The 16,222-nt window shown below is 60.1% G+C and overlaps 1 protein-coding gene across 5 annotated transcripts; it reads right to left on the bottom strand.

Moving 5' to 3' along the window:
- Positions 1 to 6,158: 6,158 nt before the first annotated feature.
- Positions 6,159 to 12,940, bottom strand: SUOX (sulfite oxidase). 5 transcript variants are annotated; one of them, XM_077192681.1, is made up of 6 exons: positions 12,167 to 12,356; positions 11,834 to 11,944; positions 11,510 to 11,756; positions 9,038 to 10,213; positions 7,827 to 8,125; positions 6,159 to 7,657 (listed from the first exon to the last, which is right to left on the bottom strand). In XM_077192681.1, the coding sequence occupies exons 1-5, from the start codon at positions 12,202 to 12,204 to the stop codon at positions 7,871 to 7,873; spliced, it is 1,827 nt and encodes a 608-aa protein (XP_077048796.1). In that variant the 5' UTR covers positions 12,205 to 12,356; the 3' UTR covers positions 6,159 to 7,657; positions 7,827 to 7,870. The 5 variants fall into 5 exon arrangements, with proteins under 5 accessions (XP_077048796.1, XP_054505210.2, XP_054505208.2 ...); XM_054649235.2 differs by lacking the exon at positions 12,167 to 12,356 and adding an exon at positions 12,804 to 12,940 and having other exon boundaries at positions 6,159 to 8,125; XM_054649233.2 differs by lacking the exon at positions 12,167 to 12,356 and adding an exon at positions 12,804 to 12,926 and having other exon boundaries at positions 6,159 to 8,125; positions 11,834 to 11,976.
- Between the last annotated feature and the right edge of the window lie 3,282 nt (positions 12,941 to 16,222).

Genomic DNA, 16,222 nt, shown 5'->3' with positions numbered 1-16,222 from the left:
ACAATTCCAGGATATTCTGGGATGAAGCTTTGGGGGTTTTATTCTCATTTTATTTTAAATATTTTGGGATAAATCCCAGGAAAAACTGGAAAAACAATTCCAGGATATTCTGGAATTAAGCTCCAGCTGCTTTGTCCTCATTTTATTTTATTTATTTCTGGGATAAATCCCTGGAAAAAACAATTCCAGGATATTCTGGGACAAGGCTCCAGGGGTTTTATCCTCATTTTATTTGAATTATTTTGGGATAAATCCCAGGAAAAAACCTGGAAAAACAATTCCAGGATATTCTGGGATGAGGCTTTGGGGATTTTGTTCTCATTTAATTTGAATTATTTTGGGATAAATCCTGAAAAACCTGGAAAAACAATTCCAGGACATTCTGGGATGAGCCTCCAGCTGCATTTTCCAGGTTTTATTTGAATTTTTTGGGGATAAATCCTGAAAAAAACTGGAAAAAACAACCCCAGGATATTCTGGGATGAGGCTCCAGCTGCTTTGTCCTCATTTTATTTGAATTATTTTGGGGATAAATCCTGAAAAAAATGGAAAAAACAATTCCAGGATATTCTGGGATGAGTTTCCAGCTGCTTTATTCTCATTTTATTTGAATTTTTTGGGGATAAATCCCAGGAAAAACAACCCCAGGATATTCTGGATGAGTTTCCAGCTGCTTTATTCTCATTTTATTTGAATTTTTTGGGGATAAATCCCAGGAAAAAACAATTCCAGGATATTCTGGGATGAGTTTCCAGCTGCTTTGTCCTCATTTTATTTTATTTTTTCTGGGATAAATCCCAGGAAAAGCTGGAAAAACAATTCCAGGACATTCTGGGATGAGTTTCCAGCTGCTTTATCCAGGTTTTATTTTAATTTTTGGGGGATAAATCCCAGGAAAAGCTGGAAAAACAACTCCAGGATATTCTGGGATGAGTTTCCAGCTGCTTTACCCTCATTTTATTTTAAATTTTGGGGATAAATCCCAGGAAAAGCTGGAAAAACAACCCCAGGATATTCTGGGATGAGTTTCCAGCTGCTTTATTCTCATTTTATTTGAATTTTTTGGGGATAAATCCATGGAAAAACAACCCCAGGATATTCTGGAATGAGTTTCCAGCTGCTTTATCCAGGTTTTATTTCAATTTTTTGGGGGATAAATCCTGAAAAAACTTGGAAAAAACAACTCCAGGATATTCTGGGATGAGTTTCCAGCTGCTTTATTCTCATTTTATTTGAATTTTTTGGGGATAAATCCTGAAAAAACCTGGAAAAACAATTCCAGGATATTCTGGGATGAGTTTCCAGCCGCTTTTTCCAGGTTTTATTTGAATTTTTTGGGGGATAAATCCCAGGGAAAAACAATTCCAGGATATTCTGGAATGAAGCTCCAGCTGCTTTATCCTCATTTTATTTTAATTTTTTCTGGGTTTTATTCTCATTTTATTTGAATTTTTTCTGGGATAAATCCCAGGAAAAGCTGGAAAAACAACCCCAGGATATTCTGGAATGAGTTTCCAGCTGCTTTGTCCTCATTTTATTTGAATTTTTTCTGGGATAAATCCTGAAAAAACCTGGAAAACAACTCCAGGATATTCTGGAATGAAGCTCCAGCTGCATTTTCCAGGTTTTATTTGAATTTTTTTGGGATAAATCCCAGGAAAAGCTGGAAAAACAACCCCAGGATATTCTGGGATGAGTTTCCAGCTGCTTTCTCCAGGTTTTTTTGGGTTTTTTTTTTGGAATTTTTTCATTTCCATTCCAAACTGGAGCAGCTCCCTCGGGAAGAGATCCCAAAAACTCCTCCCTGCTGTGCCCTTGGATAACCCCGAGATTCCCTCGGGATCAGGAGGTGGAAAAATCCCCAAAAATTCCCTCGGATCCTACAGAAATCCCAAGGGAAAAATCCCAATTTTTTTGCTGCCACCCCCCAGGAGGAAAATTCAGGAGTTTTGGGGGAATTTTGAACCCAAAATTTTAGGGAATGGGAGGAGATTCCAGCTGGAAAATTCCCCCCAAAAAAAATTCCATGATCCTAAAAAAAAACTACCAGGAATTGGGGAGGGGGGAGGCCAAAAATCAGAGACCCCTAAAATCGGGGACCCCAAAAAACAGAGACCCCAAAAAACAGAGACCCCAAAAATCAGAGACCCCAAAAAACAGAGACCCCAAAAATCAGAGACCCCAAAAATCAGAGACCCTCCCTCTAAAAGGGGCAGAAAAATCAGAGACCCCAAAAATCAGAGACCCCAAAAATCAGAGACCCCAAAAATCAGAGACCCTAAAAAATCAGGGAGCCCAACAATCAGAGACCCTAAAAATCAGAGACCCCAAAAATCAGAGACCCTAAAAAATCAGGCCCTAAAAATCAGGGACCCCCAGAAAAATCGGGGACCCCAAAAATCAGAGACCCTAAAAATCAGAGACCCCAAAAATCGGGGACCCCAAAAATCAGAGACCCCAAAAATCAGAGACCCTAAAAATCAGAGATCCCAAAAATCAGAGACCCTAAAAAATCAGAGACCCCAAAAATCAGGGACCCCAAAAATCGGGGACCCCAACAATCAGAGACCCCAAAAATCAGGGAGCCCAAAAATGAGAGACCCTAAAAAATCAGAGACCTCAAAAATGAGAGACCCCAAAAATCAGAGAGCCCAAAAATCAGAGACCCCAAAAATCAGGGAGCCCAAAAATCAGGGACTCCAAAAATCAGAGACCCCAAAAATCAGGGAGCCCAAAAATCAGAGACCCCAAAAATCGGGGTCCCCAAAAATCAGAGAGCCCAAAAATCAGGGACCCCAAAAATCAGGGAACCTCCCCCCAAAAATCACAGATCCCCCTAAAGGGACCCCCTCAAAAATCAGGGACCCCCCCTCAAAAATTAGAGACCCCAAAATCAGAAAGCCCCCTAAAAGGGGAGCCCACCCCCCCAAAAATCAAAGACCCCAAAAATCAGAGACCCCAAAAATCAGAGACCCCTCCCACCCTAAAAATCAGGATCCCCTAAAAAGGGACAGGGACCCCCCCAAATACAGAGATCCCCCCCTCAATTACAGCCCAAAAATCAGAGACCCCAAAAATCAGAGTCCCCCTAAAATGGTCAAGGACCCCCCCCAAAAATATCAGAGTCCCCCTAAAAGGGACAGGGACCCCCCCAAATACAGCCGAGACCCCCCTCAATTACAGCCCAAAAATCAGAGACCCCAAAAATCAGAGTCCCCTAAAAGGAACAGGGACCCCCCCAAAAAATATCAGAGTCCCCCTAAAAGGGACAGGGACTGCCCCCAAAAATAATCAGAGACCCCAAAAATCCGAGAGCCCTAAAAGGGACAGGGACCCCCCCCCCCAAAAAAACTCACAGTCCCCTAAAAGGGTCAGGGACCCCCACCCTAAAAATCAGAGTCCCCTAAAAGGGTCAGGGACCCCCCCCCCAAATACAGCCAAGACCCCCCCTCAATTACAGCCCCAAAATCAGAGACCCCAAAAATCAGAGTCCCCTAAAAGGGACAGGGACCCCCCCAAAATCCAGCCTTGAGACGCCCCCAAAACCCCCCTGAGACCCTGAGGGGGACAAACCCCCCTCAGAACAGCCCCCCCAAAAAACACCACAGCTGGGGGAACAGGACCCCCCTCAAATAGAGGAGACCCCCCCTCAAATCCGGCCCTGACACCCTCAGGGACCCCCCCCCCAAATCCCGAGCACCCCAAAAACCCTGAGGGTGTCAGGGGGACGCGACCCCCCCTCAAATCCAGCCATGAGACCCTCAGGGACCCCTCCCCAAATTCCGAGCCCGCCAAAACCCCCTGAGGGTGTCAGGGGGAAGCGACCCCCCCTCAGAACAGAACCCCCCCAAAAACGGCGCTGACACCCCCGGGAGGACGCGACCCCCCCTCAAATCCGGCCCTGACACCCTCAGGGACCCTCCCCAAAATTCCGAGCCCGCCAAAACCCCCTGAGGGTGTCAGGGGCCGCGCCCCCCCCCTCAGCACAGCCCCCCAAAAAAACACTGGGGGGGGGGACACGACCCCCCCTCAAATCCGGCCCTGACACCCTCAGGGACCCCTCCCCAAAATTCCGAGCCCGCCAAAACCCCCTGAGGGTATCGGGGGGAAGCGACCTCCCTCAGAACGTGAGGGGAACACGACCCCCCCCAAAATTCCGATCCCGCCAAAACCCCCTGAGGGTGTCAGGGGGAAGCGACCCCCCCTCAGAACAGAACCCCCCCAAAAATGGCGCTGACACCCCCGGGGGGACACGACCCCCCCTCAAATAGAGGAGACCCCCCCTCAAATCCGGCCCTGACACCCTCAGGGACCCCCCCAAAAATTCCGAGCCCGCCAAAACCCCCTGAGGGTGTCAGGGGGAAGCGACCCCCCCTCAGAACAGAACCCCCCCAAAACCAGCGCTGACACCCCCGGGAGGACGCGACCCCCCCTCAAATCCAGCTCTGAGACCCTCAGGGACCCCCCCCAAAATTCCGATCCCGCCAAAATCCCCTGAGAGTATCGGGGGGAAGCGACCCCCCTCAGAACGTGAGGGGAACACGACCCCCCCCAAATTCCGAGCCCAACAAAACCCCCTGAGGGTGTCAGGGGGAAGCGACCCCCCCTCAGAACAGCCCCCCCTGAGGGGATACGGAACCCCCCAAAAATCCAGCCCTGACACCCCCGGGAGGACGCGACCCCCCCTCAAATCCGGCCCTGACACCCTCAGGGACCCCTCCCCAAATTCCGAGCCCGCCAAATCCCCCTGAGGGTGTCAGGGGAGCGCGCCCCCCCCCTCAGCACAGCCCCCCAAAAAAACACACCTGGAAGGACACGACCCCCCCTCAGAAAGAGGAGACCCCCCTCAAATCCAGCCCTGACACCCTCAGGGACCCCTCCCCAAATTCCAAGCCCGCCAAAACCCCCTGAGGGTGTCAGGGGCCGCGCCCCCCCCTCAGAAGAGCTCCCCCCGCTCCTCCTTCACCCGGACCCCCCCAGCCGGTCCCGGGAGGATCACCGAACCCCCCCCCCGCCCCTCCCGGTGCTCGGACACCCCCGTGAGGCCGCGCCCCCCCCCGCCCCGCTCCCTCCGGCCCGGCCCGCGCGGCGCTCGCTCTCACCGGCAGGGCCGCGGCGGGCTCGGGAGGCCCCCCCGGGGCTGGGGGGGGGCGGCGCGGCGGTGCCGGTGCCGGTGCGGGGGGGTCCGGGGGGGTCCGGGCGCGGCGGCGGCGGCGGCTCCTGAGGAGGCCCCGGGCCCCCCCCCCCCGCCCCCGCCACTTCCGGCCCCGCGCCGCGCGCCGAGAGCATCGAGCGGCCGGCAGGGCAAGGCCAGAGCGCCGAGAGAGTCGATGGGGCATTGGGGGGGGGGGGCCGGGGGGGGGGAAGGAGCGCGGAGAGAATCGAGCGGGGAGCGCCGAGCGAGTCGATGGGATAACGGGGATTGATAACGGAATTGAGAACGGAATTGATATCGGGAGTGAGAACGGAGATTGAGAACGGAATTGATATCGGGGATTGATAATGGGGAGTGAGAACAGGGATTTATAATGGGGATTGATAACGGGGATGGATAATGGGGATTGATAACGGGATTGATATCAGGGATTTATAATGGGGATTGATAACGGGGATTGATATCGCGGAGTGGGAACGGGGTTGACATCTGGGATTTATAATGGGCATGGATATCTGGGATTGATAACGGGGATCAATAATGGGATCAATAACGGGGATCAAGGGGTCCCATAGAGTCAAGAGGTCATTTAGGGTCAGGGGGTTATTTAGGATCAGGGCCTATACAGGGTCACAGGGCCCTGTAGGGTCAGGGGGTTATTTAGGGCCAGGAGGTTGTTTGGGGTCAGGGGATTATTTAGGGTCAGGGGGTCTTATGGGGTCATTGGATCCCAATAGGATCTGGGGGTTCCATCATGCCATGGGGTCCCATGGGGTCAGGGGGTTATTTAGGGTCAGGGGCTTATACAGGGTCACAGGGGCCTATGGGGTCAGGGTGTCCTATAGGGTCAGGGGGGTCCCAGGGGTCCCTATAGGATCAGGGGGTCCCATGGGGTCACAGGGTCCTATAGGTTCAGGGGTCCCCATGGGTCCCTATAGGATCAGGGGGTCCCAGGACCGCTCCCACCCCACCCTGGCTGCCCCAGGAAGGCACTGAACCCATAAAAGTTCCCAAATCTTTATGGCAGGAGGCACTTTCACACATCAGGGTGTAAAACCAGGGCCATAAAACCCTGGGGCCATAAAACCCTGAGGCCATAAAAGCGTGGGGGCCATAAAACCCCAGGGCCATAAAACCCCAGGGCCATAAAACCCCGCTGACCTTCGAGCTGTGGGGCTGCAGGAACCTGCAGAATCCTTCGGGGCTGGAGAAATCTTTGGGGTCACCAGAACCTTTTTAGGGTTCATAAAGTCCTTTGGAGTCCATAAAATCTTTTGGGGTGTCCATAAAATCTTTTGGGGTCCATAAAATCCTTTGAGGGGCCATAAAGTCCTTTTGGGGTCTGTGGAACCTTCTGGGGTCAATAGAAGCTGGGGGCCTGCAGAACCCACTGGGGTCTGTAGGATGATTTGGGGTCTGCAGGACATTTTGGGGTCTGTAGGATGCTTTGGGTTCTGTAGGACCCTTTGGGGTCCATAGGATTCTCTGGGGTCTGTAGGACATTTTGGGGTCTGTAGGACTCTGGGTTCTGTAGGACCCATTGGGGTCCCTAAGACACTTTGGGGTCTGTAGGACACTTTGGGGTCTGTAGGACACTTTGGGGTCTGTAGGACATTTTGGGGTTCCTAAGACACTTTGGGGTCTGCAGGACTCTCTGGGGCCATGGAACCCTTCAGGATCCACAGACCCCATTGATCTCCAGGGACCCTTGATGTCCCCAAGGATGTCCCTGAGTGGGTGACGGTGACACTGACCCAGTGCCAGGCCTTGCTCAGGACCCTGCTGTGTCCATGATGTCCTGATGTCCTCGATGTCCCCACTGTCCCTCAGTGGGTGACAGTGACACTGACCCAGTGCCAGGCCTTGCTCAGGACCCTGTGCAGGTTCCAGATGTCCCTGATGTCCTCGATGTCCCTCAGTGGGTGACGGTGACACTGACCCAGTGCCAGGTGTTGGTCAGGACCCTGCTGTGTCCACGATGTCCTCCTGATGTCCTCGATGTCCCCACTGTCCCTCAGTGGGTGACAGTGACAGGGACGCGGTGCCAGGCCTTGCTGAGGACCCCGCGCAGGTTCCAGATGTCCCCACGGTGTCAGGCTGGACGTTGTACCTCTGATGTCCCTGGTGTCCCCAATGTCCCAAATGTCCCCAAAGCCTCAGCACCCCAATGTCCCCAGGCCCTACTGGTGTCCCTCACTTGGTGACAGTGACAGGGACGCGGTGCCAGGCGTTGCTGAGGACCCCGTGCGGGTTCCAGATGGGCCCCACGGTGTCGGGTTGGACATTGTCCCTCTGATGTCCCCAATGTCCCTGCTGTGTCCCTGATGTCCCCAGCACCCCAATGTCCCCAGCACCCCAATGTCCCCGAGGCTCTGCTGATGTCCCTCATTTGGTGACAGTGACAGGTGCCAGGCGTTGCTGAGGACCCCGCGCAGGTTCCAGATGGGCCCCACAGTGTCCAGTTGGACGTTGTCCCTCTGATGTCCCTGCTGTGTCCCTGATGTCCCCAAAGCCCCAGCACCCCAATGTCCCCAGGCCCTGCTGGTGTCCCTCACTTGGTGACGGTGACAGTGACAGGTGCCAAGCATTGCTGAGGACCCCATGCAGGTTCCAGATGGGCCCCACGGTGTCCGGTTGGACGTTGTACCTCTGATGTCCCCAATGTCCCCAGCACCCCAATGTCCCCAGCACCCCAATGTCCCCAGGCCCTGTCCCTCACTTGGTGACGGTGATGGGGACGCGGTGCCAGGCGTTGCTGAGGACCCCGCGCAGGTTCCAGATGGGCCCCACGGTGTCGGGTTGGACGTTGTAGCTCCGGTCCACGGCCTTGCAGACGAGCTCCAGCCTGGCCCCCGCGGGCACCGGCGCCCGCAGCTCCCACAGCGCCCAGGCCCAGCCCCGGCCCCGCTCCGGCCGCGGGCCCAGCTCGGCCTCGCGCCACGTCCGGCCCCCGTCCAGGGACACGTCCACCTGTCAGGATGGAGATCGTTACTGTGGAGACGGCTAATTAGTGTTAATGAGCGTTCATTAATTAGCATAGAGCTGTGTCTGGGCGCTGTCCAGGGACACGGCTCCCTTTCCCCATTTTTCCCATCCCTGTCCCGTTCCTACCCCATTCCCCATCCCCATTTCCCCCATCCCCATTTCCCCCATCCCCTTTCCCCTCACTCCCATTCCCCACACCTCATTCCCCAATTCCATTTTCCCCCCATCTCCTTTCCCCCTATCCCATTCTCCCATCCCCTTTTCCCCATCCCCATTTTTCCCACCTCACCCCATTTCCCGTTCCCCACCCCTATTCCCCCACCCCATCCACTTTCCCCCATTCCCATTCCCCCACCCCATTCCCCCCTTTCCCCACCCCATTTTCCCCATCCCATCCCCTTTCCCCTCACCCCATTTCCCCCTCATACCCATTTCCCCCTACCTCATTTCCCTCCCACCCCATCCCCATTCCCCAACCCCATTTTTCCCCATCCCATCCCATCCCATCCTACCCCATCCCATCCCCTTTGCCCCCCACCCCATTTCCTCCCATCCCTGTTCCCCTTTTCCCCCATCCCATCCCCTTTCCCCCCACCCCATTTTCCCCATCCCATCCCATCCCCTTTCCGCCCACCCCTTTTCCCCTCATACCCATTTCCCCCTACCCCATTTCCCCCTACCCCATTTCCCCCATCCCATCCCCATTACCCCCACCCCATTTCCCCCACCCCATTACCCCCACCCCATATCCTTTCCCCCCACCCCATTTCCCCCCACCCCATTTCCCCCACCCCATTTCCCCCACCCCATCCCCTTTTTCCCCCCACCCCATTTCCCCCACCCCGTTCCCCATTTCCCCCACCCCATTTCCCGTCCCCGCCTCCGTGCCCCGCTCACCCTGACCACCTCCCTTCCTCCTCCGCTCCACGCGTATCCCTTCACCGTCAGCTCCCCGGCGGGCACGGCGGCGCCGGGCCGGGGCTCGGTGATCGCCGACTGCACCGGCAGCTCCTGGATGGCGGGGGCGGCCCCGAAATCCACGGAATCCCAATCCACGGACGGACAGAACCCTTTGTAGTCGTTCTGCTGCCAGTGGCTCGGGCTCTCGGAGGGCGACACCGCCACGCTCCGCAGCCACTTCACGCTGCGCGCCCCGACCACGCCGGGCACCACCACGCGCACCGGGAAGCCGTGATCCCGCGGCAGCTCCCGCCCGTTCATCTCGTACGCCAGCAGCACCTCGGCCTCGGCGCTCAGCGCCCGTTTTAACGGGATGGACGCTCCGTACGGCGTCCCCGAAGCGTCCGCGTCCAGCCCTTCGAAGCACACGTGCCACTCGCCGTCGCCGGTGCTGTCGCGGACACCGGCGGCCAGCAGCACGTCCCGGAGCCGGGCTCCTCCCCAGCGCGCCGTGCTGATGGCACCGATGTCCCACGCCAGCCCCTTGACCGGCCGGACGCGGCTCATCTCGGATCTCCGGTTCCCGGCGCACTGCAGCGTGGCCGTCACCTCGTGCTTCGGGAAGCGCTGCCGCAGCTCCGGCAGCGACAGCGACAACGCGCGGCCACCGGGCCCCTCCACGCGCAGCCGGTAGGAGCCCGGCTCCACGGCGGGCACCGGGAGGTGGTTGCGGGTGAAGAAAAGCTCGTTGGGCGTCAGGAAGCTCTGCGTGAGCAGCTCCGGCGGCGGCTCGGCGTTAAAAGGCTTCAGGCTGTTCACCCGCAGCGCCGGGTGGCGCGGGGGGTCCCCGGCGAACGGGTCCGCGGTGTCCCCCGGTGGCGGCGCCGCGTCCTCGGGGCTCAGCTCGCCCACTTTGTATTCGCGGAGCAGCTCCAGGACGTGGGGCTGGCCGTGAACGGCGTAGAGAGCCCAGAAGGGCTCCAGGGCTCCCCCGGCCGCCAGCAGGATCTTGTCCGGTCCCCCCGGGTGCATCTCCACGAATTCGGTAACGTCGAACACGTCGGTGCCGTAGGTGACCCACACGCGCTCCTTCGGGGTGCGGTGCTGCGCCACCTCCGCCCGCGTGTACCGGGGGAACTGCGGCGCGGGGGTGGCCCGGGCGGCCTGGGCGGTCTGCGGGCACCGGGAGGGTCAGAGGGATCCGCCGTGACCGCCGGGATCCCGGTGTCCGCCCCGCTTCAGGATCCCCCCGTCCCGGTGTCACCCCCGCTCCAGGATCCCCCTGTCCCGGTGTCACCCCCGTTCCCGGGATCCCGGTGTCACCCTGCCCGGGATCCCGGTGTCACCTAGGCCCGGGATCCCCCCTGTCCTGGTGTCACCCTCGCTTCAGGATCCCCCTGTCCCGGAGTCATCCCCGTTCCCGGGATCCCGCTGTCCCGGTGTCACCCCTTCTCCGGATCTCCCTGTCCCGGTGTCACCTTGCCCCAGAATCCCGGTGTCACCCAGCCCCGGGATCCCCGTCCCGGTGTCCCCCCCGCTCCAGGATCCCCCTGTCCCGCTGTCACCCTGCCCGGGATCCCGGTGTCACCTCCTGCCCCGGATCTCCCTGTCCCGATGTCACCTCCTGCCCCGGGATCCCCCTGTCCCGGTGTCACCCCCGCTTCAGGATCCCCCTGTCCCGGTGTCACCCCCGTTCTGGGTTCCCGCTGTCCCGGTGTGACCCTGCCCCGGATCTCCCTGTCCCGGTGTCACCCCCGTTCCCGGGATCCCGGTGTCACCCAGCCCCGGTGTCCCCCCTGTCTCGGTGTCACCCCCGCTTCAGGATCCCCCTGTCCCGGTGTCACCTCCTGCCCCGGGATCCCCGTCCCGGTGTCACCCCTGTCCTGATGTCACCTCCTGCTCCAGGATCCCCCTGTCCCGGTGTCACCTTGCCCCAGGATCCCGGTGTCACCTCCTGCCCCGGGATCCCCCTGTCCCGGTGTCACCCCTGTCCCGATGTCACCTCCTGCCCCGGGATCCCCCTGTCCCGGTGTCACCCCCGTTCTGGATTCCCGCTGTCCCGGTGTCACCCAGCCCCCGATCTCCCTGTCCCGGTGTCACCTTGCCCCGGGATCCCGGTGTCACCCAGCCCCGGGATCTCCCTGTCCCAGTGTCCCCCCTGTCCCGATGTCACCTCCTGCCCCCGGATCCCCCTGTCCCGGTGTCACCCCCGCTCCAGGATGCCCCTGTCCCGGTGTCACCCTGCCCGGGGATCCTTCCCCCGGTGCCACCACCCCCTTCCCCCTGGATCCACCCCCCGGTGCCGCCCCTTCCCCGTTTCCCGCTGTCCCGGTGTCACCTCTCCCCGGGATCCGCCCCTCCGGTGCCGCCTCCCGCCGGGATCCAACCCCACCCCGGTGTCCCCAGCACGGGGACGGAGCCCGAGGTGTCACCGCCCCTCCCGGTGCCACCACCCCCGGTGTCGCTCACCCTCCGCCGCCGCTCTCCGTAGGCCAGGACGACCCCGAGCCCGAGCAGCGCCGCCAGCACCGGGGCCGCTCCTCGGTGTCCTCCCGGGGCCGCTCCTCGGTGTCCCCCCCCGGATGTCGCTTCCCGGTGTCCTCCCGGTGTCGCTTCCCGGTGTCCCCCCGCTGTCGCTTCCCGGTGTCCCCCCGGGGCCGCGCTACCGGCGGCCAACCGGGAGCAGCCGCGGGGCAGCTGCATCAGCGGCGGGAGCCTGCGGGGACAGCGGGGTCACAGCGGCCCCGGGACACCGGGGGACACCGGGGGACACCGGGAGCCCCCCGTTCCTACCTGCGGCCGGCCATGGCCCGGAGCAGCAGCATCGCGGCGGCGGCGGCGGCAGCGGGAGGGGAGAGCGCGGCTGGGGCGGGCACCGGGTACCGGGAAACGGCTCCGGTGACGCTGCCGGGGAAAGCGGCAATCAGGGAGCTCTGCTGCGACACAACCGCGCTCGGTTTCCGCTCCGGTCCTGCCCTTCCGTGACCCCAGCGCGCTCCCGGTTCTGCCCCCGCGCCGTTCCCAGCCCGGTGCCCGTTGTGTCCCCACCCAGTCCCAGCTCGGTCGGTCCCGGTTGTTCCCGGCTTTTCCCAGCTCCATCCCGGTCCCGGTTGTCCCCTCCCCAACCCCATCCCCGTCCCGGTTCTTCCTGCTCCCAGCGCCATCCCGGTCCCCGTTGTCTCCAGCCCGGCTGTTCCCGGTTTTTCCCAGCCCCATCCCGGTCCCGGTTGTCCCCAGCCCGGTCGGTCCCGGTTGTCCCCTCCCCAATCTCATCCCGGTCCCGGTTCTTCCTTTCACCGACGCCATCCCGGTCCCGGTTATCCCCTCCTCAGCTCCATCCCGGTCCCGGTTGTTCCTTTCCCCAGCCCCATCCCGGTCCCCGTTGTCCCCTCCCCAATCCCATCCCGGTCCCGGTTGTCCCTTCCCCAGCCTCATCCCGGTTCCCGGTTGTCTCCAGCCCGGTCGGTCCCGGTTGTCCCCTCCCCCAGCTCCATCCCGGTCCCGCTTCTTCCTTTCCCCGGCCCCATCCCGCTCCCCGTTGTCCCCTCCCCAATCCCATCCCGGTCCCGGTTGTCCCCGCCGTAGGCCCAGGCCAGTCCCGGTTGTCCCCAAACCCCCCGGTCCCGTTGTTTTCCCCCAACCCCAGCCGGGTCCCGCTTTTCCCTCCCTCAGCCCCACCCCGCTCCCGGTTTTCCCGCCCCGTTCCCATCCCGGTTGTTCCCTCTCCCGGTTGTTTCCGCTCCCGGTAGTCCCCGCCGCGCACCTGCGTAACGGTTCCGGTCCCGCGATGTCCCTGGGCGCGGCCGCTTTAAGAGGGGGGCGATGGGCGTGGCCTCGAGAAGAGCGCGACCCACCTGGCCACGCCCCTCTGTTTACTTTAACGGGGGCCTAGTGGGCGTGGCCTCGCTCAGGGTGGGCCCCACCAGCGCCGGTTTAAAGCGGCAACACCACACGAAGCCCCCGGGGGTCTTAAAGCGGCCCCGCGGATTTAAAGGGGCAGCGCCGCCCGAAATTCCCGCTGGGAATTTGGGGGAAAAAACGGGAAAAAAACGGAAAAAACCGGAGCTGCCAGGCAGCTGCGAACTCTGATAAGCGTTATCAGGGCAGGGCCGCGATCTGGCAGCAGCTGCTGGCACCGGGTGGCCCCGGTGTTGTCGCTTGTCCCCTCCCTGAGGACACAAAAAGTTGGGAATTTTCGGTTTTTTGGGATTTTTTTTCCTTGTTTTTTTTTTTTTTTTTTTTGTCCTCGTTGGTTTTTGTTTTTTACTTTACATTAAATACATGGGTAAATCAGCGACCCGAGGGTGTGGTTACCACGATTGTTATTTCACGGCGAGGGAGGAGCTTCCCAAAGCAAGGAAAAAAAAAAAAAAAACAACGGAAATGAACCGAAAAGAAAAAGAAAAATCCGAGGGGGAAAGGAGGAAAAAGAAAGAAAAAAAAAGGGAAAAAAAAAAAGGAAATAAAAGGGTGGCAGGAGCTGCGGTGTCCCCGTTTGGGCCACCACTTTGGGGACAGCGATGTCACCAAGTCCAGAGGCTCTGGAGCACTGGGAATATCCCCAAGGTGGCCTCGAGAATGTCCCCAAAATGGCGCCGAGAATGTCCCCAAGGTGGCCCTGAAAATGTCCCCAAAGTGGCCCCGGGAGTGTCCCCAAGGTGGCCCCGGGAGTGTCCCCAAGGTGGCCCTGGGAATGTCCCCAAGGTGGCCCCGGGAGTGTCCCCAAGGTGGCCCCAGGAATGTCCCCAAAATGGCGCCGAGAATGTCCCTAAAGTGGCCCCGAGGTGGCCCCGGGAGTGTGCCCAAGGTGGCCCCGAGGCAGCCCTGGGAATGTCCCTGAAGTGTCCCCAGGAACGGCCCCGAGGTGGCCTTGGGAGTGTCCCCAAGATGAACCTGGGAGTGTCCCCAAGGTGTCTCTGAGAGTGGCACCAAGACGTCTCTGGGAGTGTCCCCAAGGTGTCCCTGAGGTGTCCCCAAGATGTCTCTGGGAGTGTCCCCAAGGTGTCCCTGGGAATGGCCCTGGGAGTGTCCCCAAGGTGTCCCCAAGGGTGGGGACAGGGCAAGGACCCAGCGGGCTCTGTCACCACCCTGGGGACACCAACGTCACCGATTCCAGAGGCTCTGGAGCACCGGGAATGTCCCCAGGAGTGTCCCCAAGGTGGCCCCAAGAATGTCCCCAAGGTGTCCCCAGGGGCTTCATACGGGACCGGGTCCCTCCACCCCAAAGCCACCACCCCCCGTGCCTGAGGGGACAATTCTGGGTGTCCCCAGCTCGGGGTGTCCCCAAATTTTGAGGTGCCACCACTTTGGGGTGTCCCAAATTTTGGGGTGTCCCCAGTCAGGTGGCAGCACCCCAGGTGTCCCCTGGACAGGGTGGGGACACCGAGGGCCCAGAAGGGACAAGGACAAAGGGACAAAGGGCAGGGGTGGCCCTGCTGTCCCCTCAGTGCCACCCTGGGGACACGGGGACAGAGCCAGGGGACGTTGGACCATAAAGTGCAAAGAGGGACAGGGACAAAGTGGGGACACAGGGAGGGGACTGGGGGACACCTGAGGGGTGGCTGTGGCTGGGATCACCTGGGGACAGCGGGGCCACCACCGAGGACATCGAGGGGACACTGAGGCCACCACCGGGATCATTGAGGGGACATCGAGGCCACCACCGAGGACATCGAGGGGACACTGAGGCCACCACTGGGATCATCGAGGGGACATCGGGGCCACCATTGGGATCATTGAGGGGACACTGAGGCCACCACTGGGGACATCGAGGCCGCCACTGGGATCATTGAGGGGACACTGAGGCCACCATTGGGACCATTGAGGGGACACTGAGGCCACCAGTGGGACCATTGAGGGGACATCAAGGCCACCATTGGGATCATTGAGGGGACACTGAGGCCACCATTGGGACCATTGAGGGGACATCGAGGCCACCACCAGGGTCATTGAGGGGACATCGAGGCCACCACTGGGATCATCGAGGGGACATCGGGGCCACCACTGGGATCATTGAGGGGACATCGAGGCCACCACTGGGGACATCGAGGCCACCACCGGGACCATTGAGGGGACACTGAGGCCACCACTGGGACACCTGGGGGACACTGAGGCCACCACTGAGGGGACACCACAGTCACTGCTGGGATCGCTGAGGGGACACCGAGGCCACCACTGGAACCACCTGGGGACACCGAGGCCACCATTGGAACCACCTGGGGATGTCACCTGGGGGTGACCACAGCCAGGATGGCCATGGGGACATCCCCGTGAGGTGACCACAGCCGAGGTCGCTCAGGTGGCACCTCCACAAAGCCACGGCAGCGTCCCCTCAGTGTCCCTTCAATGTCCCCTCAGCATCCCCTCAGTGTCCCCTCAGCGTCCCCTCGGTGTCCCCTCAGTGCCGCCTCAATGTCCCCTCAGTGTCCCCTCAGTGTCCCCTCAGCGTCCCCTCGGTGTCCCCTCAGTGTCCCCTCAGTGTCCCCTCAATGTCCCCCCCCTTAGTGTCCCCTCAGTGCCGCCTCAATGTCCCCTCAGTGCCGCCTCAATGTCCCCTCAATGTCCCTCAGTGTCCCCTCGGTGTCCCCTCAATGTCCCCTCAGTGTCCCCTCAGCATCCCCTCAGTGTCCCCTCAGTGTCCCCTCAATGTCCCCTCAGTGTCCCCTCAGTGTCCCCTCAATGTCCCCTCAATGTCCCCTCAGTGTCCCCTCAATGTCCCCTCAGTGCCACCTCAATGTCCCCTCAATGTCCCCTCAATGTCCCCTCGGTGTCCCCTCGGTGTCTCCTGTGTGAGGCCACCAGGGGTGGACCCGGTGCCACCGCAGCTCCTGTCCCACGGGGAGCCACAAAAACCCCACAGAGATCCCTGGGGGGGGACCTGGGACCCCCAAATCTGGGGATCCAGGGGGATCCAGGGGGATCCAGGGGGATCTGGGGGCATCCAGGAGGGATCCACAGGGGGGCTCTGGGACCCCCAGATCCCAGGATCCAGGAGGGATCCACAAAGAACAAAACCAAAACCCCCCAGAGATCCCTGCTGGGCCCCAGGGGGATCCAGGACCCCCAAATCCAGGGGGGGATCCAGGGGGAGCAACCAAAACCCCCAAAACCCCACAGAGATCCCTGCTGGGCCCCCGAGGACCCCCAGATCCTGGGATCCAGGGGGATCCAGGGGGATCCAGG

Source organism: Agelaius phoeniceus, chromosome 35 (genome assembly GCF_051311805.1).
Source record: "Agelaius phoeniceus isolate bAgePho1 chromosome 35, bAgePho1.hap1, whole genome shotgun sequence".
Taxonomy (NCBI): domain Eukaryota; kingdom Metazoa; phylum Chordata; class Aves; order Passeriformes; family Icteridae; genus Agelaius; species Agelaius phoeniceus.
The sequence above is the reverse complement of the archived record's forward strand: the minus strand, read 5'-3'. Positions and strand labels throughout refer to the sequence as shown.

Coding starts and splice junctions, on each gene's coding strand:
- SUOX (XM_077192681.1), bottom strand. CDS start 12,204: ATGGCGCTGGGAGCAGGAAGAACCGGGACGGGGATGGG. Junction 11,757..11,833: donor CGGGCCATGGCCGGCCGCAG/GTAGGAACGGGG, acceptor CTGTCCCCGCAG/GCTCCCGCCGCTGATGCAGC. Junction 10,214..11,509: donor ACGGAGAGCGGCGGCGGAGG/GTGAGCGACACC, acceptor CGGTGCCCGCAG/ACCGCCCAGGCCGCCCGGGC.